The following is a 17,740-nucleotide window of genomic DNA, read 5'->3' on the forward strand; positions in this document are numbered from 1 at the left end:
TAACAACAAAAATAAACAAAAGCGCCCTCTAGGCAAGCTAAAAAAAATGCCATACAATTCGATTATATATATAATTTCGATTTGTTGTATTCGCATATCCCTCTATATTTACATGATAAACCAGAAAAGCAACAGCAGCTGCGACAGTCAATAATGACGATGCTAAGACAAAGATTTTCGTCGAGTTAATACAAATGAACTCAATAAATACACACATCAATTTCAAAGCCCATTCTCTTACATACACACATCAATAGAATAGCTCGCACATCACTTCAACCAAGAAAACCGCCAGATAAGGCTGCACAGCAAAAGAGAAAAACAAAATGTAAAACAAAAGCATCGCAGTAAACGCAACTTAGACAGCATATTCATGCAAATAAATATTACATAAAACATTGCAACAATTCAACACCAACTAGGTTACATTCACAGTTTTTCAGCTTTAAATTGATATAAAACATGCATACATACACCAAACAGACGATTCCCTACAACACATTAAAACACAATAAACAAACACAATTAAAATAGCAAAATATAAGCTAATTATCAATTTGCCCTTTGTCTTTAACTACGTCCGCGACACCACTATATGAACACTAACCGTCGCGACAAAAAAGCAGTCGCCCAGAGTCACAGCAAATCTGCAGCATGGGATAGTTATCGGCTCCATCGGATTCCTTCCCGACGTTAATTCCACTCTCGTGCGCATCATCCTTACGAACTTTGAACACTTTGTTTATTTTTACTTTCTCGTTAAGATTAATTTTTATAAATAAACGATTGAGATATCAATCATTTAAAAATTTAAATACATATTGTTTGTCTGGTTCCTTCTCGCCACCATACGCTTATTCATAATATAACAGATTTAAGCTTTTTGCTTTAAGGACGATAACTCACATCCTTGATATATATTATAATTTGCAGTGGTGATCGAAAGAAGCGGAAAGTAATGGACATCTAGTAAGACTTGTTTTCACCCGGACAAAATTTTATTGATCACTTTCGGTGCAAACAACAGCGTCTTGTTTTTACTATTGCTGACATGAAAAACAAAAAAAACAAAAAAAAAAAAAACTTATCGCATGGTTAAAATAAATCTATTGTTATTTTCTTTTTTTTTATGATGTTAAAAGGTTTTTCAATTACTGTAAGTTGAATATTTAAAAAAAAAAAGTGAATCTCATCGACGGTAGCCATTGTGATTAGGACTATAGTTTAGGTTAGGGTGTAGTAGTGTCAGAAACCGATTTTAAGAATACGTTGAAAAAATTGAATAATTCGACCTCCTATTTTTACAAGCTTATAACTACTTTAAAAATGTAATTCAAACCCTAATGTTTTTTTTTTTTCAATTAAAGGAGCAAAGACCAAAAAATTTAAAAAATAACAGGTTTAATAGCAAATCATGCAATATTTGTTTTTTTAAATCGACTTTCTTTAAAAAAGATTTGAAGAAAATCAACGAAATTTTTCTTCCTCCAAGTATAAAAAATCGATATAAATTCCAAAAAATCACCTAAAAAACAATTCAATGTGTAGTTCCATTCTTCATTGTTAAGAATTTATCCGCATTTATATTTTAAATTCTATTTATTTTTTAAATAAGAGAATTTTTAAAACGACTATTTGAAAAACGCGCGATCATGGAAGCATTTTTCGAAAAACCGGAAGTAATTTTTCTCCCTGTTTTGAACTACGGATGAACAAAAGGACATAAAATCCACACGTTCGCGTTAGGCGTGTAGCCTTGTACCTGGAGAATATGTGTTCCCATTGTTTAAAAATAGTCAAATTTTACTCATAATATTATTGCTTTAAAAAAAAAACACTCCAGGAATTTTTTTTCTTTTCTCAAAGAAATACATAAATTTTTGATTTATTATATTTTCAGTATTTTTTGTCGAGTGAAATTTTTGTTTTTTAATATCTAAAAAAAGAAAATATTGAATGAAATAGAAAAAATTAATGTTATCGTCCATTACTTACTGGACAATACAAGCAGAATATAGGCTTCCAATTAAAAAAAATTAACGTGGTTTAAAAAAAAAAGGTTTTACACTTTGGACTTTACAGGTAAATTTCCAAAAAACACTTTTTTTTTTTAATTTACAATATATTATTTATTGATCTTTTATCTTCAGTTTGTGATATATAAAACTTTGGTACATTATTTTAATTATTTAAATTTAAATAGACATTTCAAAATGGGGGGATTTAAAAAAATGTTTGTCTAAAATATTATATTCGGTTTATTGGAAAGAGCATAAAATTTCACACTGACCCTGAAAATATCATAAAAATTGAATCAATAGAAAAAGTTTGATAGATTTTTAAAGTTTAAAAATTGAAAAATATTTAACTCGTAAAATTCAATTGATTTCACTACGAAAAAAAAATGGTTGCATGAAAGCGCTTCGGCACTTTGTGAACACTGTTTTTTTTTTAATAAAATATAATATTTCTATTACTTTTTATACAACTTTAATAGTTTATTTTGGTAGTATAAAGAAAATAAACAACGCACTTTTAAAAGAGAAATTACGAGTTTTTTATATTTTATTCGCCAGATAACCCGAGGATTTAAGATAGAGAAGATAAATATAAATATATTTTAATTCACTGTCAAAATGGATATTTTTTTTTTTTTTTTTTTTTTGTTGGAAGACCTGAGATATTTTGTTATTTGGGAAAAATTCAACAGAAAATGCGATGATGTTAGACGAACATATTGTACTGGCTGAGTGATGGCTGATGACCTCGAGATTATGGGATTTTTAGTCTTGAATGGGGTCTCAGATCGGTGGGGCTTAGCGTGATTTGATTGTCTGGGGAGACTTCCACCCCACCCACATCAGGTCGATACGCTCTAAAATTAGGCAGATTGCTTATTGAATTCTGGAAGAACAAATCGTAGAGAACCGCCGTTCCCTGGAGAGGAGACTCCTCCACCTTCCTCATCCAGCCATCTGTTGCTGTCTGTGAAGAGATTTGAGACTTTGGAAAAAACTTACAAAAACTGAATGAGATTTGTAAAAACATTTGTCCATAATTTTGCGAAAGTTGTCTTTCTTCCTGCCTGCTGCTTCGATATTCGCTTTCAGCATATCAGATTTCATGTAACAACCTCAGAGAAGACTAGACTACAGGAGCCGGGATTTCTAGATAAAAAGGGGTCCTTAATCACCTTCTCACGTGAGGGGTTACGGCAGTTTCCTGTTAGGGGTGTCAAAAATTCCCCTCAAATTCTGATACACCTAGTTATGGTGTGCTGCTACGTGCTCGTCCGCTTGACAACAAATGTCAACCCCAATGTTGTTTCTATGGGATTCTTATCTTTCATCTTCTCCCCTAGCTATGTCATCGTTTCTCACATCAGCGGATGCTGAAGGTGTGCAGTGGCTCACAATTTTAATAACAATAAAACAACTCAAACACACAAATTCAAGAGAAACAAAAACCTCGAACACATTTTGCATATATCGGTTGGACTCTCAGTATGTGTGTGAAACAACAATCTAAGCATTAAGATCCAAATCGACGTCTTCTGTCGAGGCCATGTTCTTCAGCTGCCGTCAGCTCACGTCGATCTGATCTGCGTTCAACTATCCCAAACTGCAAACAGTTGTCAACTGTTGCAAACTCAAGACTGTCTGTAAACTTCCCTTAACTGTCGTAATTTGTCACAAAACTCATTCCCACTCCTCAAATTGCCTGTAAACTAACTCTAAATATATTAACTTCTACTGTCCGGTTCTTTATCTTAAACACTGCCACACCTTGAGTAACAATTCTATTCATTTTTTTTTTTTTTGTTCGTCTTGGTGAACAAATTCCTATACCTTTGTTTTATTGATAAACTTATTTCCTTTTTTTTTTTAATATATTTTTACCTTGTTTTTTTTTTTTTTTTTTTTTTTTTTTTTGCCTAATACTTGAGCGGGGGAGGACGTCGATGGTATCACAAACAGTTTTTCCACTTAAGTATTTTATCATTAGCATTATTTTATATAGATTTTTAAAAAAATTTTGTTTTGTTTGTTAGCAATAAAGAACACCAGGAATTGGATCAGAGAGGCATTCACCAACTCATCTGCACTACATTACGGGATCTTTATGCCGAACCAAAACGAGTAATCCGCAAAAGCGAGAAAGAACGTTTTCTCAAAAAACTACTTGACGCTAAAGTAAGATATTTCTGATTTTTATACATTTTTCAAAATGTTTGTTCATGTTGGATTTTTCTAATGAATGGTGTCGCAGACAGATCATATGATAATATGGCGATCAACTATTGATTCATTTAGCCACAAGGTTACCCATATAAAAGTCGTGACTCAAAAGTCACCCCGCACTTTTATAAATAAAAAAATAGTAAATTTTTGAAACACAAAAGTATGTAGAAAATCTGTGTCAAACAAAGAGTTTCATATAAGCACATTTCATAGTTTGGATCGAAACCGGTGTAAGCGCGACTGAATAAATAATGCAAATGGTTTAAAGATATAAATGCATTAGAAATATATGTGGGGGAGTTAATATGCAGAAATCTGGGAAAGTATATCTGACATAAACAGATGTTTACGATGAGGCTCGATTTTTTAATATCTCCAAGATCATGTGATGATGCAGTCAAACAGCCATGTTGTCACCCATATAAAAAGTGACTCAGAAGTCCATTCTCCCCCGCCCCCGTTTTTTATTTATTTATTTATTTATTTTTTTTTTTTAGCTTGAATGAATGTGCTGGTGAAAACAGTTTTGCCAAATTCATTGCTCTTATTTTCAGTATCATCCCTGAAGCGACAATAATTATTGTCCACTGTCCCTATTTTGTCCAGACAAATCCTGTGACATGCGGTTGATCTCTTCATCGAACAAACCAAGTCTTTTCGACATATCTCTACACATCTTTTTAAGTCTAACTTTTTCGTACACCTAGGGATCTCTACTGTGTAAGAGTAGGATTTAGCTGGTTGTCAGGCTTGTCGGGGATATTTACGTCGAGGGGGCACAAGTATTTGTAGTTCGTCAGAGCATTCACTATTAAAATACTTATAGAACAGGCAGAGGGATGCAACATTTAGTCGATAGGACAGAGGTTGAAGCTTAGATGAGAGTTCAGGCCCTATCAGATTAGCGACTCTCTTTTGAACCCTGTCCAGGAGTGAGAGACTAGAAGCAGATGCACCAGCCCAAATGTGACAACAGTACTCCATACATGGGCGAATGGTGGCCTTATAGAGGTACAGGATGCTTTCAGGCGTAAGTAGTTTTCTAGCACGGTAGAGATAGACCACTTTCTTTGCAGCAGCCTTTGCTATGCTCTCAATGTATCTGTTCCAATTCATGTTCCCTGTGAACGTTAGGCCAAAGAGTTTAAAGGAAGTACTTTCGAGTAATGTGTTTTTGGCCATTGCTATTGGTAAGCACAAATAAATCCTGTTATGTTTTTTACAAGTTTTAGTTCTTTTCTTAGTTTACCTCTTTTGTTTATGTGTAAGAACAGTTAAGAAACAAATGATTATTATACTTAAATAAAGAGCTACTGAAATTTTTGAAATTACAATAGAGTGCAAATACATCATAAGGGTTAAACAATACATATGTATCTAATGACTTATCACGTGAGATTTAAAAAGTTCAACCTATATAGCACTTGAGTAGACATATCAAACTTTGATTCTCGCTAGCCAATTATCAATTCTTATTGTTGTGCCATGTTACTGATACTATAATAATAATAATATGTACAGCATAATCACGTTGACATACTGGTTCTTGTTAGATCACTAAAGTTAAGCAACATTAAACCTGGTCAGTACCAGAGAGGTAACCATTTAGGAATATTAGGCACTGTATATAGGAGGATGTCAAGATCCCTTTGCAAGAACTGCAAAAACCTAACGTCATCATCTCCCTTGATGGAAATATACAAGTGACTGGGAACTAATTGTGGCCCTATTTTATCCAGACAAGTTCTATGACATGTGGGTTGGTCTCCTCACCGAAGCAGACCAACTCTTTTTGACATGTCCCTACACATCTTTTTAAGTCTACCTTTTCACATATATAGCTTTACATATGTGTATAATTTTAGTGCATTACTTATAAGCGCAAATAAATCCTGTTATATATTTTTTTAAAATAAAGTTTTAGTCAGGCGAAATAAAAATAAAGATTGTGAATTTCTCGTGAGTACCTATGTACAATGCCTCCCCACGGTGCAGAGTTAGACACCAGGGTCGTTTTTTAACGTGGAGAAAAGGAACAAAAATTTTAAATTGTCTCAGTCTTGAAGGATTTCTCCTCCACTGAGGGAGAACAAGAAATTGAAGTGCAGCATCTGAAGAACAGATACTACACTTTGATCTTGGCCTGAATTTTCGTGAGTAGCATAGACTTTTATAGTCTCGGCATATTTCATTTTATTTTATTTTTAAACTCTATTTAATACAAATGTCAAAATAGCGAACATCTTTTGCGCCATTAAGTTATTAATTACTAGCTGTCATTCCGCTATCATTCTGCAAGGTTCGCTACTTGAAATACTTGAAGCATTAATATAATAAGCATTCCAGCCGTAATAATAAGCATTCCAGTCGTAATAATAAGCATTCCAGTCGTAACTTTGTTGTAAACAAGAAGCAAAACCTTTTCTCATTTTTCATTTCGATAAATACCAGCCTGGGTGCCCAGCATTGCCCGGGTGTTTGGAGGTGTGTGTTGAGCAGAAGAAAAAAAAAAAGAGCGGTTAGTAGGCAGGCAGGCTCGAATCCGCACTGTGAAGGAGGAAAAGAAAGTGACCCCCCCCCCAAAAAAAAACGTGACGCGTTAGCTGTTACGCCCATCGCCAAACCGGAAGTCATGTAGATTTAAATTAAGGCTGTTCAATCAAAAAGAGAGGATGACTTTCAAAAATATTGGCGAAAAAAGTGACCTCTCCTTGTAGAAAAGTGCCCAGTTGAGGACGAAGGAATTAATGTTTTGGGCCAATTTTTCGATATTTGTCGTCTGAATGACCAATCTTCAAAACGATACTGATCTCGCGAAAATCTGTCGCCCCTGTCGAAAGTTTTAGGCATACATACATACATACATACATACATACATACATACATACATACATGTGAGATTTATATAATAGATTAACATCTTGGTAATTTTCATAGAAATTTATTTATCGTTTTAATGTGATCGTAAAGAAAAGAAAGAACAAATCAATTTGCCTTTTCACTTGCAATCTAGAAATAGATCACAACATGTTGGAAATCAGGACGGGCCCCTTCTATAAAACGGGGCATTTGAACACAAATGCTCAATATTTGTCTACGAAATAAAACAAGGAGAACTATTTTTTATATTAAAATCTGAACAAATGTTGAATTTTTAAAAATCAACGAGTAATAGTTAATTAATAAATGTACGTTTTAAAAACTAAAAGGCAAATCAGTTAACCTTGCAACTAGTGATGGGACGATTCCAAAAGTTTTCCCGATTCCAATACATTTACTAATTCCGATTCTTTTAAAATCACTAAATATTTAGCTGTAGAGTTGTTTTCTTTTAGATTACCATAAAAATTCATACGAGATATTTTTGTGAATGTAAAAATATACTTGTGTTGGTTATCTCTACATTTTAATTTTGTTTTTAACTTAAAACCAATACACATTTACCATTTTATCTTTAGTAATGGTAATGGAAAATTAAGTTTTAAACAAAAACAAAACAAATAATAAACAATTACAAGAATCGTTTTTGGTATCGGAAAATAGGCACAATTTTCTCCGATTCCGATACTTTAAAAATTTCCAATTTTCTCGATTCCCAATTCCAAATCCAATTAATCGTCCCAACACTACTTGCAGCTAATATCGCACATACATAAGCAGCATATAAAATAGATTCCGCGTCTATTGTATAAAGTTGAATTAGCTTGAAATGGGCCGTTTTTTTTAATCACTGTTCGGAGGTGATTGTGATCTAGTAGCTAACAGCACTGACTGACGACCTGAGTGTTCCAAGTTCGAACCCAGTTGTTTCCACAAAAATCACTTTCAACCTTCTCGTGGTCCCTCCCGTAAGTACCTTATGTCTTTCTAGAAATAATTCTGACTACAAAAATATCGGGTAAACCAATGCCAACAATAGAATCTTCGGGATTCATGCAATATGATGATAATACTGCTAGTGTGAGGAAGTTGTTAGTATAAAAGATGATTGCCTCATTTCTAACATTTCCATCAACTTTATAGACCATCTTCGTTAATCATCTAATAACAGGTGAGGTGTTGCTTATCTATGTTATGTTGCTCTTAGTTTGTCTGTCTGTTCCACTTTTTCTCGGAAAGTATTCGTCTGATCTGGACAAAATTTTGTATGGACTTTTGTTATGATAAGGTGCAGCGAACTAAGTATTATGGTATCATTCGATGCACAGTTAGGGATCAATAGGGATTAGTTGCTACAATATCACATTTACTCCGGAAGTTTAGTAAAAAGCACTCATTCTAAGTCAACGGGCTATAACTTTTACTCGTTTTCAATGGTTTAAAAGTGTAATAGAGAAGAATTGCGTGAGTCTGGACGAGTCCATAATAGGAGAAAGTTCTTAAAAGTCCGTCCGTACATAAGTAATAGAGAAGTGATTTGTAAGGATTGCAGTTCACATTGTTAGGAATTTTGTTGTGTCTACTGAACGTTGAGAGTAGGGCTATGGCAACAGCGTATTCTTTTCATTGTTTGGACTCTCGAGTATATATCCGACACAGTTAGACACAATTAATCAACCGAGAAACACATCACTCTACATAAAAACATATAAGATATCAATGGATATATACCTGAGAATTAAAACAAGGAAAAGAATATGCTGTTGTCATAGCTCTAGTTGAGAGTCACCAAATATAGAGTTGATGTCCTGTTTGTAGTGAACGGTTAAAAATTGTGTATTCTAGATCCACTTGTGGCAGGCAGGTCGTCATTTTAGATAATAAAGTCTTCTTGCCGACATTGATAGCCCGTGGCTAATGGCGATTTTGGTTTGTATCCAAGAGATGAGTTTGGTGGTCGAATTGAGCAGCATGGGTGAGTTAGATAGCTGTGCCTTCTCACGGTTAAAGAGAAAGAACAACGCCGATGCATTCCTTTAAATAACCTCTGCTGACTATTGCTCTGTTCACACAAAACGGTGTCTCTGATTGATACAATCTCAATCGAATTACTTGTTTACTTTAATTAGCACTTACAAGTCATTATTTCAGATATTTCAAATATCGTTAATGGCGGCTGTTTTTGTTTGTTTTTGATGATTGTAGTACGGACTACTCCTGCTGCTACAAATTAGATCCACTTTCGCATTTAGATCAAACGAATGTAACAGGTAAGGTTTTGTTAATCAAAACAATTAATCAAGTTTTAAAAACGTTGACATGAGATGAACTGATTCATCGCACAACTTATAAAACTATTTTTTTACTGAATCTTTTTTTTAGCTAAAGATTATTAATGTGTGCCTATTACGCGCCCAGAAGAATCTTTTCGAAGGGAATTATCAGCTCGTTAAACCGGCAGCTTTCCAATCGATGCGACTCTACAAAGAGATCTACAAGACACAATCTGCAAATGCAATTCCTGCTTTCCTTGTTTTGGCAGAAGCTTTATTCGGTGAGTCTAATTTCCGCCCGTTTTTATTTCCGCTATTTTTTTTTTTTTTTATTTATACAGTCCGCAGATCAGTTGATATTGGGCCCACAAAAAATTAATAAATTATTTTCATTTTATTTATTACTAGCCTGGGTGCCCGGCGTTGCTCGGGTGTTTAGAGGTGTGTGTTGAGAAAAAAAAAAAAAAAGGCTCGAACTCGTACTGCGAAGGAGGAAAAGAAAGTGAAAAACAAAACAAAAACAAAACAAAACAAAAAAAAAAAACGTTAGCTGTTGCGCCAATCGCCAAATCGGAAGTGACGTAGGTTTTAATTAAGGTTAGACAATCGAAAAGAGGCGATGACTCTCGAAAATATCGACAAAAAAAAAAAAAGCGACTCCTCCCTGTAGAAAAGTGCCAAGTTGAGGATGTTTTTGGGCCAATTTTTCGATATTTGTCTTCCGAAGGGTCGAGCTTCAAAATGATATCGATCTCGTGAAAATTCGTCGCCTCTGTTGAAAGTTTTTGCGAGACATACATACATACATACAAACAGACAGTTGAGATTTATATTATAGACCCCCCCCCTCATTTTTTTTTAATTTTCTAATTAATTTGTTCAAGCTGGAGATGGAGCATCCTACCGGATGCCAAAAATTCACCAGCTAACTCAGATATTCCAACTGAGAGAACTTTTTAAAATTCTGACCGTCCTTTTAAGTGGATCGGCTACAAGAAGCTTGTTTGAATCATTCTTGCACTTGGTTTACCGGGTATATTTGCCAGGTAGTTTTTGAAATGCTTTTTTCATGAATCCGGTTACTGACGTAAGACCTTGGTATTTATTATGTTAATAATCCAATCTGTGCGAAGCGAGGTGTTCTACAGTGACATCAACCAAAACAAAACAACTGAAGATAAGTAATGACTTGGGCGAGAGACGAGATCAACGTTTTTTCCATCATTGTTTCTTACATGGAACATAATTTTTTAAGTAATGTAAAAGTCATAATTTGATTTTTATCACATACTAGCAGGGGTGCCCGGCGTTGCTCGGGTGTTTGGAGGTGTATGCTGTGCAAAAAAAGCAAAAAAAACAAAAAAAATGGTTAATTTTTTAAAACTTTGACCCTTATTATGACCCCTTAAAATTTATTGTTTCGGGCTCAAATCACTTTATTAAGTTAGATCCAGGTTCAAGGAACCTATATCTAAAATTTCAAGTGTCTAGACCCAAAATTGTCGGAGGAGTTTGGGAGAGTTCTTAAAGGTCAAATCGTTGAAATTTGACCCCTTAACAGCCAAATTTCTGGCTGACACCCGTCACATCGATTTTCCCAAATCTCAGTACCCGGTATTTCAAATTTCAAGTCTATAGACTAAAAATTTACAGAGTTATTGCGTAGGGAAATGTACACAGACAGACAGACACACAGACACACAGACAGACAGACAGACACGTTCACTTTTATAGATATATAGATTTCCACTAAGCTAACTCGATTTTTTTTTTCAGACTTTGTACATATTGGTTTCACATAACAAATTTTTTATGTAATCCCCAAGCTATCATGAAGATTATATTAAAAAAAAAAAAATAATCGGAAAGAAAACTCTATAGTCGGTAAGATAAAGGTTAAAATCTGGTTTGAGATGTAACAAAACCCTATATTCCTCTCCTTAATTCTAACAATAGCCTTGCTAGACGAGTTGAAACTCATCAATTCAATTCCATTTCTAAAGGACGGACTAAACCTGTTTTGTATTCATGTTTTCACAACTGTTTTCGAGCCATGTTTTGTATTGATGAAACTGTTTGAATAAAATTGATTTAAATTGTAGAGAAGAAGTTTGTCCTTTTAGCTAAAGACTCGGCGACTCTTTTCTTCATATGGAACGAAGCCAGTAGGATGATTAACGATGCAACAGTGCAACACCCCTACTACAAAATGGCGATCCGGCATCTTCTCCCACCAACTCTACAAAAGTAAACGCAGTACCAGGGTTCATGAACGTTGCGGTAAATAAAATTGCAATGTAATAGGTAAATACAGTAGTTTGATTTGACCTCAAAGTGATACATATAAAAACTTTGAACGAGTTTATCACAAAATTGGCACGGAAAGATATCTATTAGTCTTTGCTAAATGTTTTGGTCCTAAGTCAATTCTACGTAAACAGAATTTTAGAAACTGTTAAATACGTTAATAATCCAATCTCCAAATAGCGATTGGTCACCATCACTACACTTTTTTTTTTACGGAAATCGCTCCAGACAAGACATGAAGCCATTTGATGTAAGGAGCTAAGAAAAAAAAATAACGATACTGCAAAGTTAAAAACTAGCCAATGATAAGTGTTTTATGGATAGATTTCTACTCAGAAAATAGTAATTCTTTCCCCTTTGTCAGAAACATCGCTCATGGAACGTGAAGACTAAAAGACAAAATAAGAGGAGCGAGAGTTACGAGGCTGCTATAGGAAAATGAATCCGATAATTCCTGTTAAGTTTACACTGATTTCACACTCTGAATAGCACCAAGAAAACAGACCGCAACCAAAATACACAACATGAACTCTTTCAGCACACAATTAGCTATTTTAACAGAATTGATTTATCTTCTGTATATCAGCAGATAAAAGGAAACAGCTGTCACTACTCTTTTATGCTTATTGCAATTCCATTCCGCACCATTTGACTTGAAAACGGCTGCTCCTATGTTTCAACCATATGTGAATTTAAAAAAATATTAAACTTTGTTTATTGTGTATTTATTTACTGAGCAAAGTTATGAAGCAAGGGTTCAATGCCCAACCACTCCTATCCTAAGTTGATACTGTTTGGTTCCAGTAGCAAGAAGTCCAGGACGACTGGAAACAATGCTGAGATAATCAGAGAGCACATACAGCGCCTGGTATTCCTAAATAATCATCCATTTTTATACTGCATAGCCTAAATGATGTGTAACTTCAATGATCTAATGGGAACCGGTGTGTCAATGTGATTATGCCGTATATTGAATACTTATAAACAGCAACACAGGGAAGGTTTAGATAAAGTATTTCAAATCTTTACTGACAATCTCATATAAATAGAGATTTTGTCTGTCTGTCAGTCACAGATTTTTTTAAACATAATAAAACCACTGTGGAATTGGTCTCATTTTGAAATATCAGTGACCTAGTTTTAAAAATGGAAAACATTTGCGTGAAGAGTACATAATTAATTCCCAACAAATAAAGCTGACGCTGTGATCTGAAATTGAAACCGAAACCAGTTGATCTTCCAACTGAGCCATCTGAATGTATAAATAGGGCTTAAAACATTAACAAAATGATTATAGCTCGGAAGTGACGTCATAGATTTATGATTTACGTCATGTTTCAAAACATGAATTCAAACATAAATAATAATAATAAAAAAAATAATATGCAAACATTATCAATAACGTTGGAAAATGTGCACACTCCCCAGGGGATAATGGATAAGGGATAAGGAATTATAACTAAGGGTTATGGACGTGCAAAAGAACTTTTGCATGCATACGGTAGTAGTGAGTTAAATGATGCAATTCATGTTTACAGTGATGGCCAGCATAGTGACCCCTTGCTTGTGCATGATAGCAGGCCCATAAACCCCCTTAATTATAGTAATAACCAAGCCACGTCGTTCAGTTCAACCACTAAACTCCTCTTTTCGCATGCAAAGAAAAGCCACATTTATCCTTGAGTTATCAGCGCTGGCATGTAGACTTCATTACCCAAGATGGCAACCTGTTACTGAATACAAAGATTTTATTTACAAATAACAATATGAACTGTTAGTATTTAAACTAATTCTTACTCTTATTTGTATGCACAGACATTTGTTGGCAATTATCTGAAAACGTAGTTAAGATCTCTGATGTTTCGCAATACATTTATTACATTATTTTAAAAATTGTGGTGGACAGACGAACACACAAAGACACAAGGAAAACGCCCTTTATATTATGAGTGAATTAGCACATTTTACATCACATTGCTAATGGGGATCACTGCATTTTTTTTCAAACTGGATGCTGACGAGAGAACATTCTCCTTTTTCTCACATTTCACCAGCATGTGTAGTGGGAACTGCTACGCAGCTGTCGGTAACATATTGAACGAAGATGACTAATAAAAGTTAATATAAAATCAGAATAGGATTTTGTCTTTTATTCTACAGAGGACACTTCATTTGTTGACAATTATCTGAAAACGTAGTTAAGATCTCTGATATTTTGCAATGTATTATTATATCATTTTAAAAATTGTGGCAGACAGACAGACAGACAGATAGAAAGACAAACAAAGACATAAGGAAAACACCTTTTATATTATGAGTGAACTAGACTCTCCAGGCCTAAGCGAATGCAGATCTTACAATATTATTAGTATGAATAAATTAATTCTTATAAATGCTAAGTACAAATGCAGACCTTTAGATGCACACATGTTGCACATTTAAACCGTTTTAAGGTCTTTTAAGTAAGTTTAACTCCACGGTGTGAATGCGGTATTGTGATCAAAGATGCCGACTAAGAGTAATCTCAAAATATCATAGACGATTAGAAAGACCATCAACTCCTACCCACAAATTTCTTAGGACTTCATGCCTAAATTTGTTGTTTATGGAATTAATCCGTTATTGTTGTAATGTACTGTATTAATTTCATGCGCAATAAATTAAATATAAGATCAAAATGTCGTATCTGTCTCCACAACATTGGTGCCATTTGATACTGGAAGTTTTCATGTAATTATCTCACTTGAAAAAAATTAAAAATACGGACAGACATGCAAACAAACAGAGAAAGTGCTACTTATATAATAAGCAGATAAGAAGATTGGTAATAGAATATTTCAATTTCAGACAGGCAGGTACATAATTTCTATCATTAAAAGATTTAAATTACAGTATTAAAGCTTTCACAGCTTGACTGAAAATGTTTCAGTTGCTAGAAAGACCAAAAAGGTCACACAGCAATCGGCTTAAATAATGATCCAATAAAAACCATTTTGAACAGTCTTTAGAGTGATATTTGCGCAGCGTTTAAACATGGTATTCCGATTTAAAAACCAAATATCGTTTGCCATATTTATGTCTTGCAGGACTGGACCGGCTACAAGAAGCTTGTAATTATTTGTCTTTTGCCATTGAGTGTCGGGTGAAATCATTGTATAATTGGAAATCACCAAATTCGTACAAAGTTTATCGAACGTTAGCTAAGATGTATTTGGTAAAAGAGGAGTATCAACTGTCCATCGAAAGCTTGGCAGAAGACGTAAGTAACAACGCTTTCAAAGTTATAAGGCATTGTAGCAGCCACAGGTTTTTATGTACTATTTTCTCTTGGTGTAAATAGACAAGTTTTAGCACTGAGTAATTGGTTAATCCACTAAAAGAAAGACTTTTTGCCGCCGCTTCTCTCCCCCCCCCTCCCGACAAAAGGAGGGTGGACCTGTAAAGTCACCCTTGTCCATTCGTCCGTTCGTCTGTCCGCACTTTCCTCAATAACTACGCCTTAGAATTTTTTTAAATTTTGCACAAACGTTAAACATGATATGAGTAAAAAAGTAACTGAACAGATTTTCCGGGAAAACTCCGGTTGCCTCTACTAGGGGTGCCTTTCAGGTTAAAATGGTTAAAATTGACACTTTTGTGCTTATTAAAAAAAATTGATGCCTTGGATTTTTATAAAACTTTCTGAAAAGTTGTAATTGATTTCTGTATAATTTTGTTTGTCTATACTTTGCGATAATTATTGGGTGTGCCCCAGGGGCTCTTTTAGGGCTAATAAAAACACTCCATTTTTGGGACTATTTTACCATATTTGTTGAAAATTTTCTGTGTATGTCTATTTAGCAGTTTTGCATGATGCTGAACGCAAATTTAAATATGTTAAGGTCTTGGATATTTTGGGGGCTAAATGCGGGCGGGAGTGGGGGCAAAGGATGGACTTAGTCATTTCTTTTTTTTTTTGCGTGGTGCAGAACTGAAATTTACATATGTTAAGGCCTAAAACTGCACCGTTTGTTCATTTTCACCAGAATTTGACGCCCCTGGCGACTTTTGGAGCTAAATGGCGGGGAGGGGAGGGGCAATGCTGAACTTAGTCATTTTTTTATGCTTCGTTCACTGTGCACTCATGGGGGCCATGCATGCTTCACTTGTTTGTATGGTAATCACTCCAGATAAGATGTGAAACAACTTGGAACTAACAAGAACAAAAGATGATTATCGCAAGTACAGATGCCTATTGACCTTAGTCTTGAAAAAACTATAGGTAAGAAGAAAACAGTCAGCAGGAACAGAGTTCCACAAGCTTGTAGTTCTTGGAAAGAAGCTACTAGAATAGGAAGCTGTATTACAATGAGGTATTAAAGCAGCAAATTGATGGAGATCACTGGACCAACGAGTCAAACGAGCTGGAACAAAGGAAGCAGGGAATAGATCAAATAATTCTGAAAAACATATGCCATAATAAGTATTTATAGAAAAGACTGAAATTAGCAACATCACGTCTGTGAGATTGAGATTGCAAAGAAGAAGAAAGATTGAGGTCAGTCAAATTACAGATACGTTTCTGCACCTTATCAGGAATTTTCAAATCGGACAGAGATTCACCAGCCTAAATATGACAACACTACTCGATACGTGGTTTGATTATAGATTTGTATGGATAGAGAAAAGCCTAAGGTGCGAGAAAGTGTTTAGAGCGATAGAGAGAATCAACTTTATGAGAATCAGAAAGAGCAATGGATTTAATTTATGAACTCCAAGAAAGATTTGATGAGAAAGAAAGCTCAAGAAGTTTCAGAGTCGATTTCTCCTCAAGAGCAAAGCAATTCAGGAAATAAATTGAAAGACAAGAACCCAGTCTGAACAGGATTAAATGAAACAAACCATTTCATGCCTCAATCCATGATGTAATGCAGGCCTTCTATTAGATTAATTACATATTTCAACTGCTATATTTTGTGTGTGTGCAGAGAATTGCATGTTAAGCTGAAAATGGTCAATTGTGAATCGATAAGAGAGTGTTGTATAATGATTCATTTGTGCACATTTTACAGCATATTGCTAATCGGGGACAAATTCCTTATTTTTTTATTATTTTTTTTTTTTGCGAACTGGATGCCGACGAGAGAACATTCTCCTTCTTTTCACATTTCACCAGCATCTGAAGTGGGAACTGCTACGCACCTGTTAACAACATGCTTGCTTGATATTCTTTTTCCTCATGCTCTCTACGAACCTTTGTGTATTATAAAATAATCTATTTATTAATGCGTTTAAAGCATTCAATTTTCATACATACGTTATTACATTGCACACCCATTTATTTAAATGAGATCTTCTAATTGCATAACATGGAATGCAATGTAAAAAAAAAAATGATTTGAAATGTGAAAATAGCGATATTCATCTGGCATTGTCCGTATATATATATATATATATATATATATATATATATATATATATATATATATAAATATATCCATACGGACAACGCCAGATGAATTACTGTTTTTAAAAATAATATATATATATATATATATATATATATATATATATATATATATATATATATATATATATATATATATATATATATGGACAACTTTGACTTACTTGTTGTTTCATCAAATACTTTTGTATGCAAAATCCGATCCCGCATTTTGCTAATTCATACCCTCTGATGAGAAGGAAAGTATTTCTTCGAAATCCCGCGGATTAAAGACTATCCACTTATCAAGTGTTTCCTTTTCAGATTAAATATGTTTTTAACTCTTTTTCAAAGTGTTTTTTTAACATGTTTTATTAACTGTTTGCTCATATATATATATATATATATATATATATATATATATATATATATATATATATATATATATATATATATATTAATGGTCAGAAATAATTTCGAATATAGTCATGTTTTTCAATCTTTTGTCTTGAAACAATAGTTTAATTTGGATTATAAAGTCAAGTAGTAGTAGTAATAATAATAATAATAATAATAATAATAATAATAATAATAATAATAAAAACTGTTAGCGC

The 17,740-nt window shown here is 33.9% G+C and overlaps 1 protein-coding gene across 2 annotated transcripts in view; it reads left to right on the forward strand.

Moving 5' to 3' along the window:
• LOC145292280 (zinc finger MYND domain-containing protein 12-like) overlaps window positions 1-17,740 on the forward strand; it is a 49,043-nt gene that overhangs the window by 19,110 nt on the left and 12,193 nt on the right. For both annotated transcript variants that reach the window (XM_080138615.1, XM_080138608.1), the window contains exons 3-5: window positions 4,052-4,193; window positions 9,504-9,675; window positions 14,788-14,960. In XM_080138615.1, coding sequence (XP_079994741.1) covers window positions 4,052-4,193; window positions 9,504-9,675; window positions 14,788-14,960 — 487 coding nt within the window. The remainder of the gene's footprint in view (window positions 1-4,051; window positions 4,194-9,503; window positions 9,676-14,787; window positions 14,961-17,740) is intronic.

Source organism: Euprymna scolopes, chromosome 2 (assembly GCF_053919585.1).
Source record: "Euprymna scolopes isolate OS-2025 chromosome 2, ASM5391958v1, whole genome shotgun sequence".
NCBI classification, from domain to species: domain Eukaryota; kingdom Metazoa; phylum Mollusca; class Cephalopoda; order Sepiida; family Sepiolidae; genus Euprymna; species Euprymna scolopes.